The 19357-nt window shown below is 59.1% G+C and overlaps 1 protein-coding gene across 2 annotated transcripts in view; it reads right to left on the reverse strand.

Moving 5' to 3' along the window:
* Positions 1 to 5674: 5674 nt before the first annotated feature.
* Positions 5675 to 19357, reverse strand: part of ITPKB (inositol-trisphosphate 3-kinase B) — a 97227-nt gene continuing 83544 nt past the window's right edge. For both annotated transcript variants that reach the window (XM_082670829.1, XM_082670830.1), the window contains 5 exons: positions 18782 to 18995; positions 14268 to 14472; positions 12050 to 12151; positions 10319 to 10390; positions 5675 to 8944 (listed from right to left, as the gene is read on the reverse strand). In XM_082670829.1, coding sequence (XP_082526955.1) covers positions 8729 to 8944; positions 10319 to 10390; positions 12050 to 12151; positions 14268 to 14472; positions 18782 to 18995 — 809 coding nt within the window. In that variant the 3' untranslated portion in view covers positions 5675 to 8728. The remainder of the gene's footprint in view (positions 8945 to 10318; positions 10391 to 12049; positions 12152 to 14267; positions 14473 to 18781; positions 18996 to 19357) is intronic.

Genomic DNA, 19357 nt, shown 5'->3' on the forward strand with positions numbered 1-19357 from the left:
GGTAGTTGGTGATTCCTTCATCATTGCCACGGCCACTGCATCCCCGTTAGTTAAAGATGTAGCTAGGCTTGGAGAAGCCATGAGAGGAAGGGAACTTTCTCTTCCCCAGGGCATTCCTGGGGGACAGCAGAAGAAGGAGTCTCGCTGAGCAGCGGGGCTCCCAGACCTGGAAATTCAACGAACTCTCCACCCATCTTCCTTTTCTTCATGTACCTTGTAATGCACATGACTGTCCAGAAGGGGGCACCCTCCCCTGAAGTGGCCGCATTATTTCAGCAGCCTCTGTAGGCTGCAGTCTTGATTTCACTCCAGCATGTGTTCTCGAAAGCATGACTAAAATTGGGCATTTTTTCCCATTGAAATAAAACAGGGCTGCTGTCGACAGCAAATTGTCTCAGTAAGATGCTGGTTGTCCATGATTTGCAGAAACTATTTTTAAAATAACCCAAATACAGGTTGCAAACCACATTGCAAACCACAGAAACTAGTGTTGCACGCCCCAAACCCACCCCCAAACTGCTTTACTAATTCACCAGTTTGGAAGGTACAGGACTGGAAGATGGAGTTGGAAACAGTCCCTGAAGTTAGGTAGCACAGGAGCTGTGTTATGGACTGTGTCTCTCCCTGCCCCATTCATATGTTGAAGCCCTAATCCCCAGAAGTGATTGTATTTGGAGATGGGGTCTGTGAGGGCCTGATAAAGGTTAAGTGAGGTCATAATGGTGGGGCCCTAATCAGATAGAGCTGGTGCCCTTAGAAGAAGAGGAAGAGACACAGGAGCTGACTCTCCCACTCCCGGCCACTGTGCTGTGTGAGGACACAGTGAGAAGGCAGCATCTGCAAGCCAGGAAGAGAGAAACCCTCACCAGAAACCAAGCCCTGCCAGACCTTCATCGGGGACTTCCACCCTCCGGAAGTGGGAGAAAATTAATTTTTGTTGTTTAAGCCACCCAGTCTGTGACTTTGGGTTGTGTTTTGAGACAGGTACCTAGTCAGGGAAGCACTTCCTTTTCTTATATTATTATTGTTGTCAGTATTATATCAAACTAGTTATTTTCTTCTTAAAAAAAACGAAATAACCACAAGCCCTCACCTCTTGCTAAAGTGTGAAAGCCCTCTTCTCACTCAGCACTTTCCACTCCCTTCCTGACTTCTCTGCTGAATTTGTCACCTCAGGCCTGTACACGGCACACGGAAAGCCAGGAGCAGGCCACAGCTGTCACAGTAAAGAGAGAAAAACGACACACGTGCTGTTTCCTGGTGTTTTTGAAAGCTAGAACGCGTCTTCTGTTTTTCTGTGGAAAGGCGTGTGAGTCAGCCTGTGAACTGGCGAGTGAACTTGGCTCTGCACGGTCTGCTGTGGGTGGGGTAGGGGGAGCAGTGTGAGTCTGAGTGTTGGTGTCACGGTGCTGTGCAGGCTGCACTTCCCTGCAGGGTCCCACAGAGTCTAGAACAAACAGTGCCTCATCAGAGAGCACCTGATCCAGGGTCTCCCTCCACCCCCGACTCCCCCAGGCTGGCTGGAGACCAGGTCCAGCCTGTTGGTCTTAGGGCTTCTGCAGCTCATCCCCCAGCCCCAGGAGAAGGCCATGCTTGGGATTAACATTCCCAGGGCCTGGTCAGGTTTACAGTCACCAAAACCAGGACTCCTGGCTTGACAACGGGCCATTCCAGCAATCCTGTGATGCAGCCAGGTGTAGGGACAAGCCCTGCTGCTTGAGGAAACTCAGTCATGCAGGGTCATGGAAAGATCTCGAGTTTTGGTTCAAAACCTGGTCTGTTGCTTATCGGCTGTGTGATCTTAGATAAGTTACTCACCCCCTCTGTGCCTCTTCTTTCTTGTGTACAAAATGGGGTTAACAAATCTCATTTCATGAAGTTTTTATAAGGATTAAACTATGTAGCCTTAAATTACCTGGTATGGTGCCTGACAGGTAGCAATTCTTCATCAGTGGTCACCGTTATTCCATAAGGCAGGGGTTGGAGGACTTTTCGATAAAGGGTCAGATAGTAAATACTTTAGGCTTTGCAGCCGTTCAGTCTCTGGCAACTACTCAATTCTGCTGTTTAATATGAAAGCAGTCAGAAGCAGTACATAAAGGAATGGACATGGTTATTTCCCATAAAGCTTTGCTTAAAAGCAGGTGGGCCGTAGTTCAAAGGTGGTGCCTGTACAGAAGGCTGCGTGGTTAAGGGAGGGGAAACGGGGGTTGCAGAGGCCGGGCAGGTCTCTGATGCACAGAGATGTCCATGCAGCGAGGGGAGGCGGGCACGTGTCCCTAATGTACTATTAGGAAGGGCTATTACAATCCAAGGGTTCTTAAACCAGGGCCCGTAGACCATCTGGGATATTTTCAAGGGACTTTGGGGGGTGTCTAGGAGTCCCTAAATTTGTACATACGTTTGTTTATGTATATGCTTATGCACATTTTTCTGGGAAAAGGGCTCATAGCTCCCTGTAGATTATCTCAGCCATCTGTGATCCTCAAAAGGTGAAAAACCACTGTGTTAAGGCACGTGACTCCCCAGACTTCAGTATTGGGACCGCTCTTCTCAATGAAGTGTTATCTCATAAGCTTTCACCCCGGGTTCCGTGTTTCAGGGAACCCAGCCGAGGTGGCTGGTGCCAGAAGTGGTCCTGGGATGCAGCAGGGTGACTGACCTTCAGGTTCCCCATGATGCAGGACTGTCCCGCACAGTCTGTCACCCTAGAAAGCGGAAACTCCGGGTGGGGTTGAGAAGTCGGCCTGCCCACCGGTCTGGAGGCAGCGAGGCAGCTGTGTCAGCAGGTGGTCCAGTGGAGCGAGGGGCAGGTGGAAGGCGAGCAGGGCAGGCCCCAGTCAGTGGCCGGGCTCTGTGGGCTGCCCTCCTTCTGGGAGGGCCAGCGCTTTCCCTTTGCACCAGCCGTCAGTCTTCCGGGGGTTGTGCTGACAGGGCTGCCTGGCGCCTGAAAGGCCACCCTGGGCCTCTGCTTAGAGAGGGGCTTATAGAGTCCGTGGGATGAAGGAGTTTGGGCCCCTAGCCATCCCACCGCGAGTCCAGTGGGTCCACAGAGCCAGCCTGGTTCCCAGGGGTATAACTGAAATGGCTTTAATCTGCAGCGGATGGAACCTCACTTCAGCGCCTTGACTGGGGTAGATTCTCCCAATGAAGCAGCATGCACTCAGCTGCTTCCGGCTGTTTTGTGCAGACGCCCAGCCAGCTGAGAACCATGGAGGGAAAGAGGTGGCACTCCTCCCTGCCACTGGGACCTCCCTGCTGGCGGGGCCGCGCTGGAAGGACTCAGAACCCCACTCCCCCGCCGATCCCGTCTCTACCCAGGATGGACGGGGCCTGTAGGCAGCAGGCTCCCTGAGCTCCACCGGTTCCCAGGCTGACTCTCCCTTCCCAGGGCAGGCAGAGCTCGACAGGCCACCTTGGCCAGTGAAGTTTGAAGCAGGAAGAAAGACCCAAGATCCCATTAATTGAGCCAGAGAACAGCTCTTCCCCACCCAGGGGCCCACGCCCTGGTGGTGCCCAGGCTCCTCTAAGGGTCTCCCCATGGCCTGGGGTCTGGTCCTTTCTCTGTGGCCAGAGCCTCTAGGGGATGTGTGGCGTCCACTCCAGGTTAGCAGGATGAGGGGTGCAGAAGCTGAGAAGGACCGTCCTCCGGTGGGTGGCCCAAGTCCCAGGGCGGGCGGGAGTGGGGGACAGTGGCACCACCCCTGAAGGGCTGAAGGAGCATCTCCATCAGCCTGTGCACGGGACACAGGAGGCTGAGCAGGGAAACCCAGGCGGGCACAGGAGGCCGGGGTTTCATGGCCACAGGGGCTCCGCATGGGTTGGGGGTGATCACAAAGCCCTGGGACGGGGGTAACCACAGCAGAAAGGATGAGAAGAGGGAGTGTCGCTCACCCATTCCAGAAAGTACTTGTTGAGTGCCTTTACTGGTCAATTACCGGCAACAGCAAGATCTGGAGAGACACTGAGAACGGCTGGCTGAAAGGGGCGCAGATAAGATCGCAGGAGAGGACCGAGCCCAGAGAAGCCACACGACCTGGGAGTTGTTCTCCTGCCTAAGAAGGGGTGTCTGTGTGCCCCACTGCCATGGTCACGCAGGTGCTCAGGGACCCCATCAACATTCCCTAAGCACCTGTACCTGGCACTGCGAGACACTGAAAACAACAGTTAAAAGGTCAAGTCCCCACGCTCAGGGGCAGTGTCGCAATGGAAGAGACAGACCCCAAGTCCTGTAGATGGTTTTGAACCCTGAGCAACAGTGTGGGAGATGAGACAGGGCACTGAGAGTGCGGCTGGGGTACGCTTGCTTTAGCTGGGGGTTCAGAGACCACTCCAAGGAGGCAACATGTGAGCCAAGATCTACACGATGGTGTATCTCTGTTCAGGTTCCCCAGGGAGAAAAGCCTGAGGAGGAGGCTTATTTCCTGCTGCTCTGTCAGAGCGCAAGCCCCACTAAGTGCAGCTGGTTGCTTGATCTCATAGGACCACTTTCGGGGAAGCCAATCAGGATGCATCCGTCAGGGGGGGGGGGGGTGTGTGGTGAAGGGGCAGGGACCTACTGACCTGTTCTCATCTCCCATTGGGGAAAAGTTTGTACCATAGGGGGATTAAATCCCCCAGACTTCAGGGTTACATGGGCACGGGGCTGGGTACCTCCCGGGGCTCTGGGCTGACAGGGGAGGAAGGGCAGGAAGCAGTTTGCGTGAACCTGTGTAGACAATGGTTGGAGCCCACTGAGCCAGCTGTGGGGCAGGAATGAGATACAGGTGTGAGAATCCGGAATGAGCATAGTTACCACGTGATAACCTGGGGAGAGCAGTCCAGGCAGAAGGGACAGAAGGTGCAAAGGCACTGTGGCCTTTTTGTACTTTTGTCCTATAATTTTTCAGAATGGTAAAGGAAGGAGGCACCAGCCCCCAGATACAGAATTCTGAGTTCTGCAAATGAAGCCACTAGCTATCCAGAGCTGGAGAGGCCTGAAGGCAAGTGCACGGAGAACGTTTGATGTGCTGCAGGGGCTCCTGTTCTCAGCTGTCTTCCTTGGCCATCCCAGCCACACGGCCATTCATGAGTCCATCAAACCCTCGCCGGGCAGCTACTACGTGCCAGGCCCAGTGCTTAGCGCCTGGGATGCAGGGTAAAGATAAGCCAAGCTCTCTGCCGTCTAGATGCTCCCTAGGGAGGGAGGAAGACAACTGGTTTTGAAACCAGACACATTCTGGATCTGAATCCCTGCTTCCCACTTATTACCCAGGTCAAGGTGTTGGTTCTAAGCCTCAGTTTCCGCATCTGTAGACTACACAGCCTTAGTCACGGAGTTAATACAGGGATCAAAGGGGACTACGGATGCAAGCACCCAGTGCCTCGTACAGAGCTCCATAAGCAAAAGTTGCTGGCAGCTCGGCCAGCCCGGGGTGGGGAAGGTGGGGAGCAGTTTGTTGCTTCGTCCCTGAGCTGCTATGTAAAAGTTTTCATGGAGAGAGCAGAAAAGAGCAGTTTTGAAGAGTGTTTAAAATCCTTTGCAGATTAAAATATTACCCAAATCTGACCCCCACCCCTGGGGGTTGTCATAGCCCCCACTGGATCCTCCAGCTACCAAAGACCCCCTCACCCCCAGACACTCCTGGAGGGCTTGGGGTGACAAGGACCACACGCAGACAGCACCCAGCACCGTGGTCTCCAGGGCCTTTATTCAGGAAGGTACAGAGCGTCTGCAGTCTGTTTGCCAGGCACTGTGCGGGGGTTTGTAACAGCTCAGTTTTCTCCAAAGGTGTGGCAGGGAGAGGGGTGCAGGAGGAAGGAGGACGCTCAGGGGAGTTCTCTCCTCCAGAAAAAGGCACTGGCAGGGGGTGAGCACCCTGCTTCTTCCCAAGCAACGGCCTGGGTTATGTACACACGGGGGTTGACCAGACGCAGAGAACCTCAAAGCTAAGTACAGCGAAGCGTGGAAAGAGTCCACGGCGGAGGGTGGTGGGGTAGGGTGGGAGGGCGGCCAGGGCTGCATGCGGCTCCTTCCATTGGGTGGGAAAGGAAGTTCGGAAAGAAGGCAAAGCTTTAAAGGAGAAACAGAATCCAGCCTCTCAGACTTAGTGTTTTGTGCAATTAAAAAAACCCGACAAAATAAATATAACTTAAAAACTTCTTACATGACACTAAAGGCACATCTGGGACAAGCAGTTGAGATACCTCCCTCCACTGCTGAGCAGTGCTGAACCCCAAGGGCCCCGGGGCCCCATGGGGACAGGGCAGAAAGGGCGCCCACTCACCTGTGCGCAGGTGTGCACACCACGTCCCACCCTCCTGGCACCTGCACGGCCGGGACCCAGGGAGTCCCTGCCTGGACCAGGCTGGCTGGGGAAGGTTTTCAGACCGCCTGGGCAGGGGTTCTGGGAAATCACATTCCAGGATCCATCTATCCCGCTCGGTCAAGGGAGTGGGGGGACAGAGGGGAGAATGGGTTGAGAGAGAGAGTAGGTGTGCAAGAGAACTAGCATGGGAACTACAAACCCCCCAAACCCCTAATAGCATTAACCCTAGAAAGATGCCACTTTCTACCATTCACATATATACTGTAACTCAAAGCAAAAGATCGCCAGTAAGAGGCCCTATGGGCCTCCTTTAATGAACAAGTCACTGGCATATTAGCACATTGTTTGCAAACAACTGGTGCCTGCCTAAAGTGCTTGGAAAGTTTGTTCTCTTAAATTGGTTAAGTTGGTCCCCTGTAATTTTTGTTCATAGCATTAATTTGCTTTAGCAAACTCTTTTCATAGATAGAATGAGGGTAACTTGGCCAGCCCACAGTCGTAGAATTTTACATCTGAATTAATGCTGTCCCTTCCCTGCAGACAGGAGCAGCCCAGACCCCCGGGGTCCCTTCTGACCCAGCTGACTACAGCTCCCAAGACCCCGGGCTGACTTTGGTGCTTCTGCCTTCTAGGGTCATGTGGTGTCACAAGGTCTCTCGTGCTCAGCCGGGAGGGGGTGTGACCTTTAGCAAGCCAGCCCACACGGGAGCTCACTGCTGTTTTGAACAAGAGCCAGGAAGTTCAAAAGTGATTTCCATTTTTAAACTCTGTACTTATGCATCCTCACGTGTCCCACCTTCTGCCCCCACCAACCATCACTCACCCAGCATGAAAAGGGAAACGAACGTGTCACGTGGGCAAGTTGACAGTTCCCCCAGAGACCCTGCGGTGACAGGGGGCAGCCCAGGAAGGCTTCCCCCTGGATTGGTCCTCCAGGCACACACCCCTGGGGACACATCATCTCCAAGTGTCCCTGGACCAGCTCCCTGCAGAGCAATGGGTCCAACCTCCGACAGCAAAGGTGAACACCTGGGGCCCAGCTCCAAATGGCCAAAGAGCTGGACTTTTGTTCTTTACAACTCACGCAAATTTACATTCTTCTCAATAATGTAGACCTACTTGCTTTACAATTAAAATAAGGCTTATAGTTGGTTCCTTGTGAATCTTCAAGCAACCTAGAGATCCCAGGAAGAGATGCCTGGCACCCTCCACATACTCTGGAAGCTGCTCACACCGTATCTGGGAAGCGGGTCTAAGCCCTTCAGGCCGTTAAGACTTATTTCGGGGGCGGGGTGGGGGGGGGTGGGGGAATGATGGCAGTAAGCCAGCTTCCTGCCTCCTCCCTGCTTAGCGCTGGCCTGGAGCTCTGCCCCATCACTGCTGGGGACCCTGGGCCTCATGAGCATCCTGGGTGTGCAGCAGGTGGACCACCTGGCACCAGGAAGTTGGGAGGTGAGGGGACAGGAGAGGAATGTCCTTGGCAGGTTCTGTCTTTTTTCCCCTGGGGCTGCCTGGGCCCTGGCCCACTGCCCTCCAGCCCTGAGGACCCTGTCACAGCAAGGTGGGGAGTGGCAGGTATAAGTGGCTCTGGGGGTTGGGTGGCATCCCTGGAAGCTCAGGGTTGCAGAATGTCCCTCTGAATTCATGGGCGAAAATCACAGACGGGAGAACGCAGCTCCTGCCTGCCCCCTCCTGGGAAGGCCAGTGTCAGACAGCACAGTCAGGTTGGGTCTGGACTTCTGGCTCCTGGGTCTGTCCCAATGCTGGAGGGTTTCAATACCGGATGGATGGGGTCTCTGCTTTAGCGGCCCTACAAAGGCCACCACGGCATCTCTCGGAGTCCCCAGGCTGCTAGGCAGAGGGTACTTTATTCATGGCCAACATTCTGTTCCCAGTGGTTTTGTGCCCCAAATACCAGAAAGCCTGGCACCAGGCACCTATTTTTACAGCACCAGCCCATCCCCAGGCTGAGAGGATGGGGCAGGAACCGGCTGTGCCTAACAGTGGTGCCAATAGCGCTGGCCACCAGGGGGCAGCAGGCCTCCACAGGTAACCTGCCCAGAGGCTTGGGGTGGGGGGCTCTTCTGTTAGCTGGAGCCAGGAACCCCACGGCTACCTGAACCTCCCTCCAGGTTTAAACCCTACTGACCTCCCTGCAGGCGGCCAAGCCTGGGTTTGGGCATTTCTCTGCCAGTAGGAGATCCTATTGAGAAAGCAAAACGGAAGCCCCAGCTCCAAACCCTTCAATCAGGCAGTAACTAGAAAATCTCATCTCGTCTACAAAGTGTCTTGTAGTGCCGTTCGGGAGGGTCAGTTCTAGGGCTTGCACCCAGGTGGAAGTGAAGGAAAAATTCAGAAGGAGAAGGGAAGCAAGGGGGAGAAGACGCCAGGGTGGCGACGAGGTGGGGCGGAGGGTGGCCTCAGGAGAGGGGGGCGCCCGGGCACATTTCCGTCAGGATGTCGACGAGGTTGTTCAGACCCGACAGGTAGCCGTCCTCCCGGTTCCCTTCCTGCCACGGGATGTCGTGCTGCAGGGTCTGGCCCTCGGGCAGGGGCGTGGTTTTCCCAAAGTCGATCATCCACACCTTGGCCTGTTCCTTCTTGTCGTGGATGAAGAGGAGGGAGCTGCCGATGACCTGGAGGGGAGTAGGCGGGTGAGGCGGGGAAGGGCTGGGGCCCCGCCCTGCCCTCCAGACAACAAGCCGGCACCTTAGGGGGGCTTGGAAAAGCCTGAGACCTCAGGGAAGTGGAGCGAGCTTTGCTCAGCCGATGGGCTCTGTTCCCCATTCTCACCTGAGCGGCAGAGCCTGCCCGAGTGGCCACGCCTTGGACGGGGGACATGGGACCCAGAACAATGACGGCCCACACTGCCAGGGAGGAATGTCCAGGACGACAGACCCCGTCCCCATCCCCCAGTCCCAACCTGCACACTTTCCTCTATTTCTAGACCACAGCTAACCCATCCCTCAGCACCTCTGAGTGCTACCCAACTGCCCGAGGGGGAGACGCCAAGGAGATGCCACACGCCCGTCTGTGGGGAGACCGGAAAGGACCCTGTCCCAAGGCACTCACAGCCCCTCGGGGACGGCGGACCGCCAGGCTCAGGTCACCCCCAGCCCGGGAGCACACCTGCTGCAAGTCCTGGGCAGACAGGGCTTCTGAGGCTGGTCTTTGCTCACGGTCTCTGCCAGGGACAGCGGGCACCCTCCCTGCTGTGGTCAGAGCACCTGCGCGGGGTAAGGCGCCTTCCCAAATATGAACACACCCTCCGACCCCCTGGGTCACCTGTGTGAGGCCCGAAGGAGACGTGGAGGTGTGGCTGAAGTGTCATTCTAGCTCCCAGGGCCCCGGCCGGGGCAGGGAAGACCCCCTGGACGTGCTGAGCTCAGAGAAGGGGGCTTTCTCTTCCCAGATGGAAAAAAGCAGAAGCCCCAGCTCATCTGGCCTCGGTCTGGACCTGAAGTTTCCAAGTGAAACTCCAGAAAGAGTACAGCAAAACGGTTTTTCAGGAAGTAACAGCAAAGTGCTGAAGAAGGGGGGGCAGAGCCGTGAGACGAAGCCTGGGGCTGCCAAGTGGGCAGCCGCGGGTCCTTCCGTCCACGCAGGAGGTCATGGGCGGCTCTGCGGCCTCAGGTCCTTTCAGCCTCGGCCCCAGGCTGTCCTCCAGAGAAAGCAGGCCAGCTGGAGGAAGCTCTGCCGGCTGCACAAAGCTAAGAAGACAGAGAGACCCCAGGAGAAGCCAAGGACCCAGGGACGCTGGGCTTCAGTGAGGACCAAGGGAGAAGAGGGCATTTCCAGGATGGCCGGACCCAGTGCAGCTACACAGGGCAGAGCCAGGCCGAGCCGGCCCTCCGTATGCCCCACTCCTTCCTTACGGGCGGCCCGTCTAGGAGCAAGCAGGTCTGCTAGCACGGGGGTCAGGCGCACAGCTCAGGCGGGCGTGCCCAGGGGTCGTGGCCAGCCACACGGAACACGGCTCTCTGTCCCCGAGGACAAAGCCCCACACCTACCTCATGGCACATGAAGAAGGGAGAGACTTCCAGGGTGGCCCGAATGTCCTTCAGCCGGTCCCGGTAGGCGATCTGGGAACAGAAAAGATGACCAGATTTTTAAACACGTGGGCGTGGGAGGTGGATTTTAGGTGCTAATTGGCCCATTAGAGTCTCTGAGCGTCAGCGTGAGAGGGCCTTACACCCTGCTTATTCCAACCTCCTCATCTAGAAATGAAGAAACTGAGGCCCAAAGAAGGCGGAGCAGCTGGGGCCCTGGTCCCACACTCCCTCCACTACACACTGCTTTGTGACAGGAGGCGCGGTTTGGGGACGGGGGAGCGGGGGACAGTTCCCGAACAGCCCGGAGGCCTCCAGGAGCCCCTCGCACGGGGGTTAAGTCTATCCTGGAACGCCAGCAGTGTGGAGGCAGCACCCAGAGAGCCCGGTTGCCATGGTGCTTGTCTTCCTGATACAAACTTCAGTGCCCTGAACTCCTGAAAAGGACAGAATACGAGAGCCAGAGCCACAAATATCTCTGCCAGTGGCCTCTCCACAGAGCTGCGCTGGCCCTGGGGGTGCCCGCCCTCCCCAGGGGCTGCGAGGGAAGCCTGTCGCACACAGGCTCATAGGGTCCCTTGATGCCCATTTGAAGCAGCGCCAGCCTGGGGCTCAGGACCAGGAATAACCCCTCTCGTCCGGGCGCAGGCAGCACGCGTTCTGTGGCAAACTCTGCTGAGGAGCCGGAATCCTCCCCGGCCGCTGACCCGGCGTCCAGAGGCTCCAGCTATGGAAGAGTTGGGGTGCCTGCACCGTGACTGAAGCCTCAGCTCTTACCATGGGCCAAGCGAAGTCTCCCAGCTGGAAAAGGGGGGTAGGGAAACTCCCCAGTTCCAGCCAGTGCTGAGTCTCCTTGGAGAAAGGCTGTCTGGGTCCAGCCCTCCCCACTCAGCATCCCGGGAGCCTGTGCAGGGGAAGGTGCCTCTCACAGGGGCTCCAGGGCTCAGGTCCCTGGGGTACCCAGGTCTCTGATTGTCACAGGGCGCCCTGTCCTTGGGGTGTGGGGACTCAATACACCCTACCTCAGCTGATCTCAGTGCTCAGAGCCTCTGTCCAGCAGCCTGCCTGCGGCGAATGAAGTCACTTTGTCGTGAACTTCTGCCACCCACACCTCCAGGCTCAGAGAGCCCATCAGTTCTGGCTGGGGAGGGTGACGTGGCACCTCGCCCCGCAACGCCCACACACCTCCCTCACTCAGTCTCAGCCTGGCGGAGGCCCAGCCAGGCCTAGAAGCGCAGGGACCAGCAGGCTGCCGGCCCACCTGGGTGTGAGCTCCAGCTCCCCCTTTCCTAGCTGTGTGCCCTTGACCTCTCAGTCTCCTCATCTGTAAAATGGGGACAAGGATGCCAACCCGCGGCAGAGGGCTGCTACGAGGGTTTGATGAGCACTTGGCACAATACTTGGCCTTAGAGGAATACTGGCATCGGAAAGGGTTGCTCTGAAGGGGATGGAGACGTTTTTGGGAGCTGAGCTGCTGGCTAAGGGAAAGAGTGAGCGCGTGTTCACCCGCTGGACGGGCTGACAACCACACCACCTCCCTCTTCACCTTCCAAGCAGAAGCTTGGGGCCAGGGTTTTCTGTGTGGGAACCTCGGTTCCGTCTCGGGCTGGGCAAGAACCTCCAGAGGGGATGCAGCTACCCCTGCCCGGAGACCACACGGCCCGACCCCTTCACAGGGGGCACCCAACTCACCAGGATGTTCCGGTTTCCTTTAGTGAATTCTCTGAAGGCCTCAATCACCTGCTCCCTCGTTTTGGTCTTCTTGAAGTCCCGGTTCACGGAGCCATCTTCTTTCTGAGAAGGAGAATGACACAGTGCCTCAGAGCCACGAGCCCCAGGCTGACCCCCGGGCAGCCAGGTGCCTACACGGGGCACAAGGAGGCAGGCGCCGCGTGGTCAATCCGACCGCACGGCACGGGGGAGCCTGTCCTGCGCCCTCGCTGAGGAGAACAAAGCAGGTGGCACCAGCATCCCAGGCAGAGTAAACGGCATTAGGGAGGCCCGGAGGCCCGAGGGGCGCTTGGACCAAGACTGGAGGAGCGAGGCTGCGGGGCCCGCACGTCCATCCTGGGGGTCCTGAGTGTGAGCAACTGGGGGCTGAGGGAGATGCATGGGCCTCTGCTTCCACGAGGGGCCACGTCCCTGGAACCGGGGTGCCTGAAGGTCCCTGCTGCCCAGGGACACCCTCCCTCACCACAGGAGAGAGGCGTTCCTCGCCCCAAGCTCAGCTCGATTCCCTTGTAATGGAAGGTCTCTTACTTAGGCTCCCTGAAAGCGAGGATAAAACACAGCCCATCCCGCTCCCTTCCCCACCCAGCGCACGGAATGGCTCCATTTCCTGAGCCCAGTACTACGTCTGTTCCCGGCTGTTCAGGCAGCACGTGGGGCTCAGCATCTCTACGAGGAAAGCTGTTCTTTAAGATCAAAGGGTGAGAAAGGCTGGCTCTACTAGGCCCCCAGACGTGCATCTGTGCACCACCAGGGTGGCGCTGAGCGCTGTCGCTGCGCGCTATCGCTGCCTCTGCAAGAACAGGCAGGACCCTGGGCAGAGGGAGAAAGCCGAGGGCTGGGCCTTCCCCACAGGGGTCTCTGCAGGGCCTTTCCTGGACCAGGGACGGGGGAGGCGGGGGTGTGCTGGTGAAGGCAGCTGGCTTCTTTCGGAGCTGGTGGCCCGCAGCCCGAGAAGATGGGCTGTCGGCCGTTCCTGCAGCTGGACAGTGGACAGAGACCAGGAGATCCAGCGAGAGACGGAGAGAGAGGTCAAGGGGAAAGCAGACTGTTTCAAACAGATACAGAAAGGAAAGGAGCCTTAAGAGGAAGAGGATGAGCATATAATTTACTCTCCCACTGGATCCAAAAATACAGCAAAAGCTGATTTCAGAAGACAGGGGAGGGGCAGATGGCTTTCTCAGCCTGGAGGTCGTAAAGCAGCTGTCACAGGAGAAGGCGAAAACTTTGCCCCACTCGAAACCATCGGCAGCCAGGCACTGCCCCGCAGGAACTTCCAGCCAATGCCATCGGCAAGGAGGCTGTGCTGGCTTCTCTCGCTCGTGAGTCAGGGCTCCCCGCTGCCCTACTCTGACTCGAGGGCTGGCCAACGTGGGCCAAGAATGGGCAGAGAACAGAAACCCGAGTATGCTCGGACTGTCCTCTGCTTGAGAGGGACGGCTGCCCGAGACCGAGGGGCCAGCGCCTCACAGCCCCGCTCCTTGGGGTGAAGCGTGTGTCTGAGCAGAGGCTCTCACATCTAGCAGCAAAGGAGGCGTGTGGGAGCCTGGGTCTAGGGAGAGCGTTCTCAGGCCCTTCCCGGGAGAGTGAGAGGACAGAAAAGACACTGAGGCGGCCCCGACCCTGGGGGTGGCCTCGGTACAGCCTCCCCAGAGGGGCTTGGTGACCGGAGGAGCAGCGCCTCGTTCTGCCTCCCAGGCAGATGGCTCGGACGTCAGAGGCAGCCGGCGCGCTCCCTCCCTTGGCTGTATCTCACTGCCAGTCCCGATTTTCGGGCCCTGGGCAGAAGGAGCCAGCTCTCGGCACTGGCACGCGGCAAGCCGCCTCCTGGGTGGGTGGGGTTCTGTGCTGGGCATGGTCTGGGCTAGATGTAGGGCCCTCGGCGGAGGGCTCAACGCTGGGTGGGGCTAGAAGCCAGCCCTGCTCCGAGGCCCCAGCCCCCTACGTGGCCATCCCACCCGGACCCAGACCAAGGAGCAGGCCAGTTTCCCCAGATGTCTGTCCCTGGGGCCGGCTGCCCATGCCCTGGGCCCATATGGGGAGGAATCTTACAGCCTCCGTAGGGTCTTGAGAGCATCCAGGACCGCTGGGTGAACGCTGCTGGAGCCCCAGGACCCAGTCGCTTCCCCACCCAGGAGCGGGGCGGCTCAGGCAGCCTCAGGCCACCGCAGGTTGTCCTCACCTTGATGCCCTCGATCCTGAACCCGAGGGTGGCCGTGGAGCTGATGGTCTCCCTCCACTGCATGTACCGCGGCTTGGTCACAGCCCGCTGGGCTTTCTCCTCCTCGGTAGGGGCCTCTGGGTCCACCTCTATCATCTTCTGGTACATGTCCTTCCGGAGGCTGGGCTTCTTCCGGGCCTTGGTGAGTTCCTCCTCCAGGTAGGTCCTGGGAGGGAGGGGAAGCCACGTGAGGGCCAGTGGCCGGAGCGCGGCCCACTGGTGCCTTGCCCGAGGGCTGCAGTCAGCTTAGCCAAGTCAGCCTCGTCCCGGACAGGCGCACATCTGCTTGCGCTGGGCCTGGCTGTCGACCGAGCACGGGCCAGCCATGCCTAACGCGAGCAGCTTCGTTCCAAGGGCGCTGGGAAGGCCCGACAAAGCCCAAGGAGCTCTTCCTTCTGGGCACCTCACAGGACCAGCAGAGGAGCGAGGAAGAGGGGCAGCTTGGCGGCTCGTCCTGCTGGCGTGAGGGTGGCGCAGGGGGCTGAGGGCGGGTCCCCCCAGGATCCAGCTGTCCCCCCGGCTGCCTTCCACGAGGCGAGGGCTTCGTAAGCCAGCACCTGTGTGAGTCGCGGAGTGCGTTTCGTCCACATCTCCCTGGTGCCCCGGCAGCCTAAGGGCTCTCTCCGAAGAGGGGGCACCTTCAGGCCAGAAGGCGGCCTCTGAAGGGGCCCCAGTGCTGGAGGGAGAAGCCCGTGATGCGAGGCAAAGCCTCGGGGCTCTTCTTCTACCACAGAGACGTGCTGGGCTCTTCCTGCCCCTCGGACCCCAGGCCTCAAGACAACGTGGCCAAGTAAACTGTTCACCGCCCTGGCCTCCGCACGGGCTGGTAGGGTCCCCTAGGAACTGGCAGAGGTAACAGGACTGGGGACAGTACAGGATCTGGGCAGCCCGAGACTGGCTTCCCGGCCCCAGGCTGCCTCCCTGGCCCCCTTCGCCAACGGGGTGAGTCACCCCTGCTGCACATCACAGACGCCCACCCTCCTCCCTGCTTCTATTTGAAGCTCCCCTTCTCCCCCACAGTGGGCTCAGCGGCTGCCCGTGACCCTTCCTGAAACAGGAATCCGCAACGTCAGTTGAGTGGAGGGAAGTCTTCTCCCTGGGCCTGTGTGCGTGGGCGTTGCCCACACGGCGGCCTGTGACAGCAGGCCCAGCCTCTACTCTCCATCTGTCCCCGGGGCCTTGCTCTACCACTTCCCACCATACCTCTAACCTGCCGGCTTGGGACCCAGGACAGACTGGTCAAATCCTTTAAAAGATAAGTTTCCAGAACCACTGTAGCAACTCTTTCAAGAAAAAAGCAAATCCTTGGTGGTGAACTTGGGTCTGGTCGTTTAGGACCTTCCAGCGGGTGATGCAGACCATACGGAGGTTCTGTCCTTGGTTGCGCCCCTGCACACGCACACACGCACACACACACACACACACATGCACGCATGCACGCACTACTGTAGGCACGCCCATGCACGCACACGCGCATGTACGAACACGACCGCGTGCAGAGCCCGGTCAGTGCCGATAGCGCGACAGTGCAGAGCTACGAGGCAGGCTGCTTTCGCATGGACTTGTGTCATGCTGGCCCGTGTGTGTATTTGTGTGTGTGTGCTGTGTGGTGGGCAAAGGGTTTGCCATCCCCAGTGCTCCTGAGCGTGCTGCAGGGCCTGCGGATGGATGGGTGCTGCACTTCTGCAGAGACTTCTCAGTAGTTCCGTAAGCAGGAGGCAGCCCTCACCGTCAAATCCCTTTCCACACGGGGCTTGCTCCAGAAAGGGCCCGTGCGGCGCAGTCTGGGCAGAGTTGCTCGCCCTCTGGGAGAGGAAAAGGGCCGGGCAGAGATGCCCACAGGGGTCACGAGCCTGGTGGTGGGGTCAGGGATCCACCGGGAGGTGAGCTGCAAAGCCTCCCCAACCCTGGTGGCCCGGCCCACCTTGCCCACCCCAGCAGGAAGGTCGGCCAGCCCATGGGGAGCCAACAGGTGACACACCAAAGCCATCCACTTCCCACCACGCTCTCTCCAGCCTGCTTCCCACCAGGGCACAGGTGCTACAGACAGCTCTGGTCTCCACCTGCCAGCCCTGGTCCAGAGGTCGGGAAGACACTCCTGATTCTCCACGGCAGGCTACGTGACACACAAGAGATACGGGGTCAAACCTAAGAAAACGCCCTAGAGCAACGTGAGCTCATGTCCATGTGGAACCGGGGTCCCCAGACACCCCTCGTTAGGACACTACGGGTGGCTGCATCACCTTTCCCTCAGGCCTCACCATGGCTGGGTCTGCTGACCAGCCAGCCCTTCCACCACTGTGACAAGTCTGTGACAAGCCTCAACCTCTCATGCCCCGGACTCAGGGCTGGTGGTGGCCCTGGGCTGTGGCCTCCTCCCTCTGGCAAGCACAGAACTCTTGGGGAGTGCCGAGCTGCAGCCCAGTCTCGACCTGGTAGTCAGAGCCCTGGTGTAGAGGCAGGCTGTGTGGCTGCGTGGCCCCGGGGAGTCCCTTAGCCTCTGGTGTCAAAGGGACTGCTCAGACTGGATGGTGGCCCATCCGCCAGGGCGGCTGTAAGGAACACCCAGTGCTCGGAGCACAGAAGGGCCTTCACCCCGTCCTCAGGACCCGTGAGACAGGGAAGGGGGTGCTGGGGTGGGACTGGTCCTGGGGAGACCTACTCCTCCCCTCCGTAGGGGATCCTCACACACGTCCTCCCTCAGCCTCCAGGCGGCCCTGCCCAGGACTGGGTTAAACACGTCCCAGGCTTGCTGGTCACTCTGGGTCTCTCCTGAGAGCCCTGGGTGCAGTGGGACAGAAGCTCCAGGCAGCAGGGGGATGGGGCAGCCTTGGTAAGAGAGGGGGCTCCTGTCCCCAGCAGCCTCCCAGGGAACAGACAGGCACCCCGTCAGCCTTTTAGGACTGGCCACACGTTCCACCCACAGGGTGTACTTTTTCTGGCCCTGGTCTGAGTGAATACCGATCAGAATATTTATGTGTCGCCCCCTGAGAGGGCACATCCTGGTGCACCACGGGAAGGCCTTCCAGGGACAGAAATAAGACTCTGGGGAGAGCAGTGGCCGAGGGGTGGCTGGAGGGACATTCTGTCTTCTCCCTGTGGGCTGGAGATGGTGAGACCCCTGGATGGAGGGAGGGAGAGGCTGGGGACAGCGCAGAGAGTGGGGTCTCTACTTCCCCACCCCTTCGTCCCTGCCCTCGGGGCCAAGCCAAGGGAACACAGCGGGTCTGCCTGCAGGGTCAGGGTCTGATTTTACGACACAATTCCCAGGAGGAACGAGGAAGGAAGGAAAACTGACTGGCTTGGCTTCTTTCCTGCGGGCGCGCGCGCGCACACACACACACACACACACACACACACACACACACACACCCCTTTCTCAAACTCCTCTTATAAGAAATAAAACCGCTTAAACCATCCAAGGTAAACGCAGGCTCCAGCTGTGAGCTCTGCGTCTCGGAGCCTGGTCTCCCCGGAGAGCGGCGGGCCGGATGGAGGAGGCCCGCGCCTGGCCGTCCCGTCTGGGCACCTGCAGTCGGCGGCTCTCTGAGGCTTCAGAGGACTTCACCACCCGCTGACCCGCCGGGGAGGACCTACTCCACGACTCCTGAGACGGAATGGTCAGAGTTTGAGAGGAGATGAGAAAACCCTGCTGCCAAAGCAGGGTCCAGAGCACAGGCGCCTGGGGCTCGGGTCCTCCTGGCTCTGCCCCCCATCCTGTCTTCTCCAGCCCACTCCTCCCGCCTCCTTCCCTCCCGGGTCTTCTCTGGGCGGAGCCTGGTGGTGGTGGGGGGAACACACTCATTTCCACACACATGCCCACATACCCATCTGGCCCTGTGCCCTGGACCACGCAGCCACTGGGCTGGGGTCACCGCCAGCCCCAGTCCAGAAGGCGGCAAGCTGGTGACTTGTCAGGGCCTCTCGCACCCCTCTCTCCTCCACTGCACCCTTATGACAGGCGCGAGTCTCTTTTGGCAAATCAACACAATCTGCTAACCGGCTGCCTCTTTGGCCCGGGTGTTGGGGGGCGGGGGGCGGGGGAGGGTGGGATGAGAACAGCCTCTACTCCAGTCTCCCCCTCGCAGCCCACATTAACGGGAAGTCGCCCCCTGCTCTCCCCAGCAATCCCACCTGACCAGATGGGCAGCTCTCTCTGCCCTCTCCCTGGGGAGGCTCCGCATCCACCAGGTCCCCTTTCTGGTCCCACCGGCTACCGGCTACCGGCCCCTCCCCCGCCGGCCCCTGGCTCACCAGAGAAGGGAGGGGGCCGTCCTGAGCAAAGCCAGCACATATGTGAGATGACCAGAGCGGGGTCCAGCCAGACCCCTGGCCCAGCCTTGTCCACATGAGGCCTCAGGGACAGCCCAGAAAGCCCGGCCTCCTGGAAGCCTGGAATGCCATGCCTGGTATCTGCCGCCCGGCCAGCTGGGGGCTGAGGGGCGGGTGTGCCCCATCTGAGGAGCCTGGCTCACCTGACGCCCATCTTGCAGTCCATCACGCACGGCGAGTCGAAGTCGGCCAGCAGGTCGTCCATCTGGTTGTAGCGCTCCCCGTCCTTCACCACGTCCCCGTGGTAGGCAGGCACGTAGGGTCTCAGCACGTCGGCCATCAGCCGGTCCAGGCAGCGCTGCTCCGACTCACAGTGCTTCTTCAGAATCCTGCCATTGGCAGCCGCCTTGAAGCTCCCTGCACAGCAAGGTGGGAGGAGGCCCTGGGTCCCCAGCCTGAGCCCTCCCCGCTCTGACCCCCGCCCCTGCCAGACACGCCCTCCGTCACAGGGCCCGGGCCGCTCGGGGATGCTGTGGAGCTTGCCAAGCACGGGGCTGAAGGTGTGCCCAGGTCTCCACTGGTGGACCGAGCCCTTTAAGCGGAGTGGGTGCAAGTCCCAGTCCCCGCCCCGCCCCGGCCACGCCCCGTGCCCTGACGGTGGCTCCTGGACTTCCCAGACCCCAGGCTCCTCCTCTGAAGATGGAAGTACACCAGTGCTCACCACTGGAGGGTGAGCAAGACGAAGTGAGAGGTCTGTGTCAGGACCTATTCACCCCTCT

The sequence above is a fragment of the Grampus griseus genome, assembly GCF_964374135.1.
Source record: "Grampus griseus genome assembly, chromosome: 1".
NCBI classification, from domain to species: domain Eukaryota; kingdom Metazoa; phylum Chordata; class Mammalia; order Artiodactyla; family Delphinidae; genus Grampus; species Grampus griseus.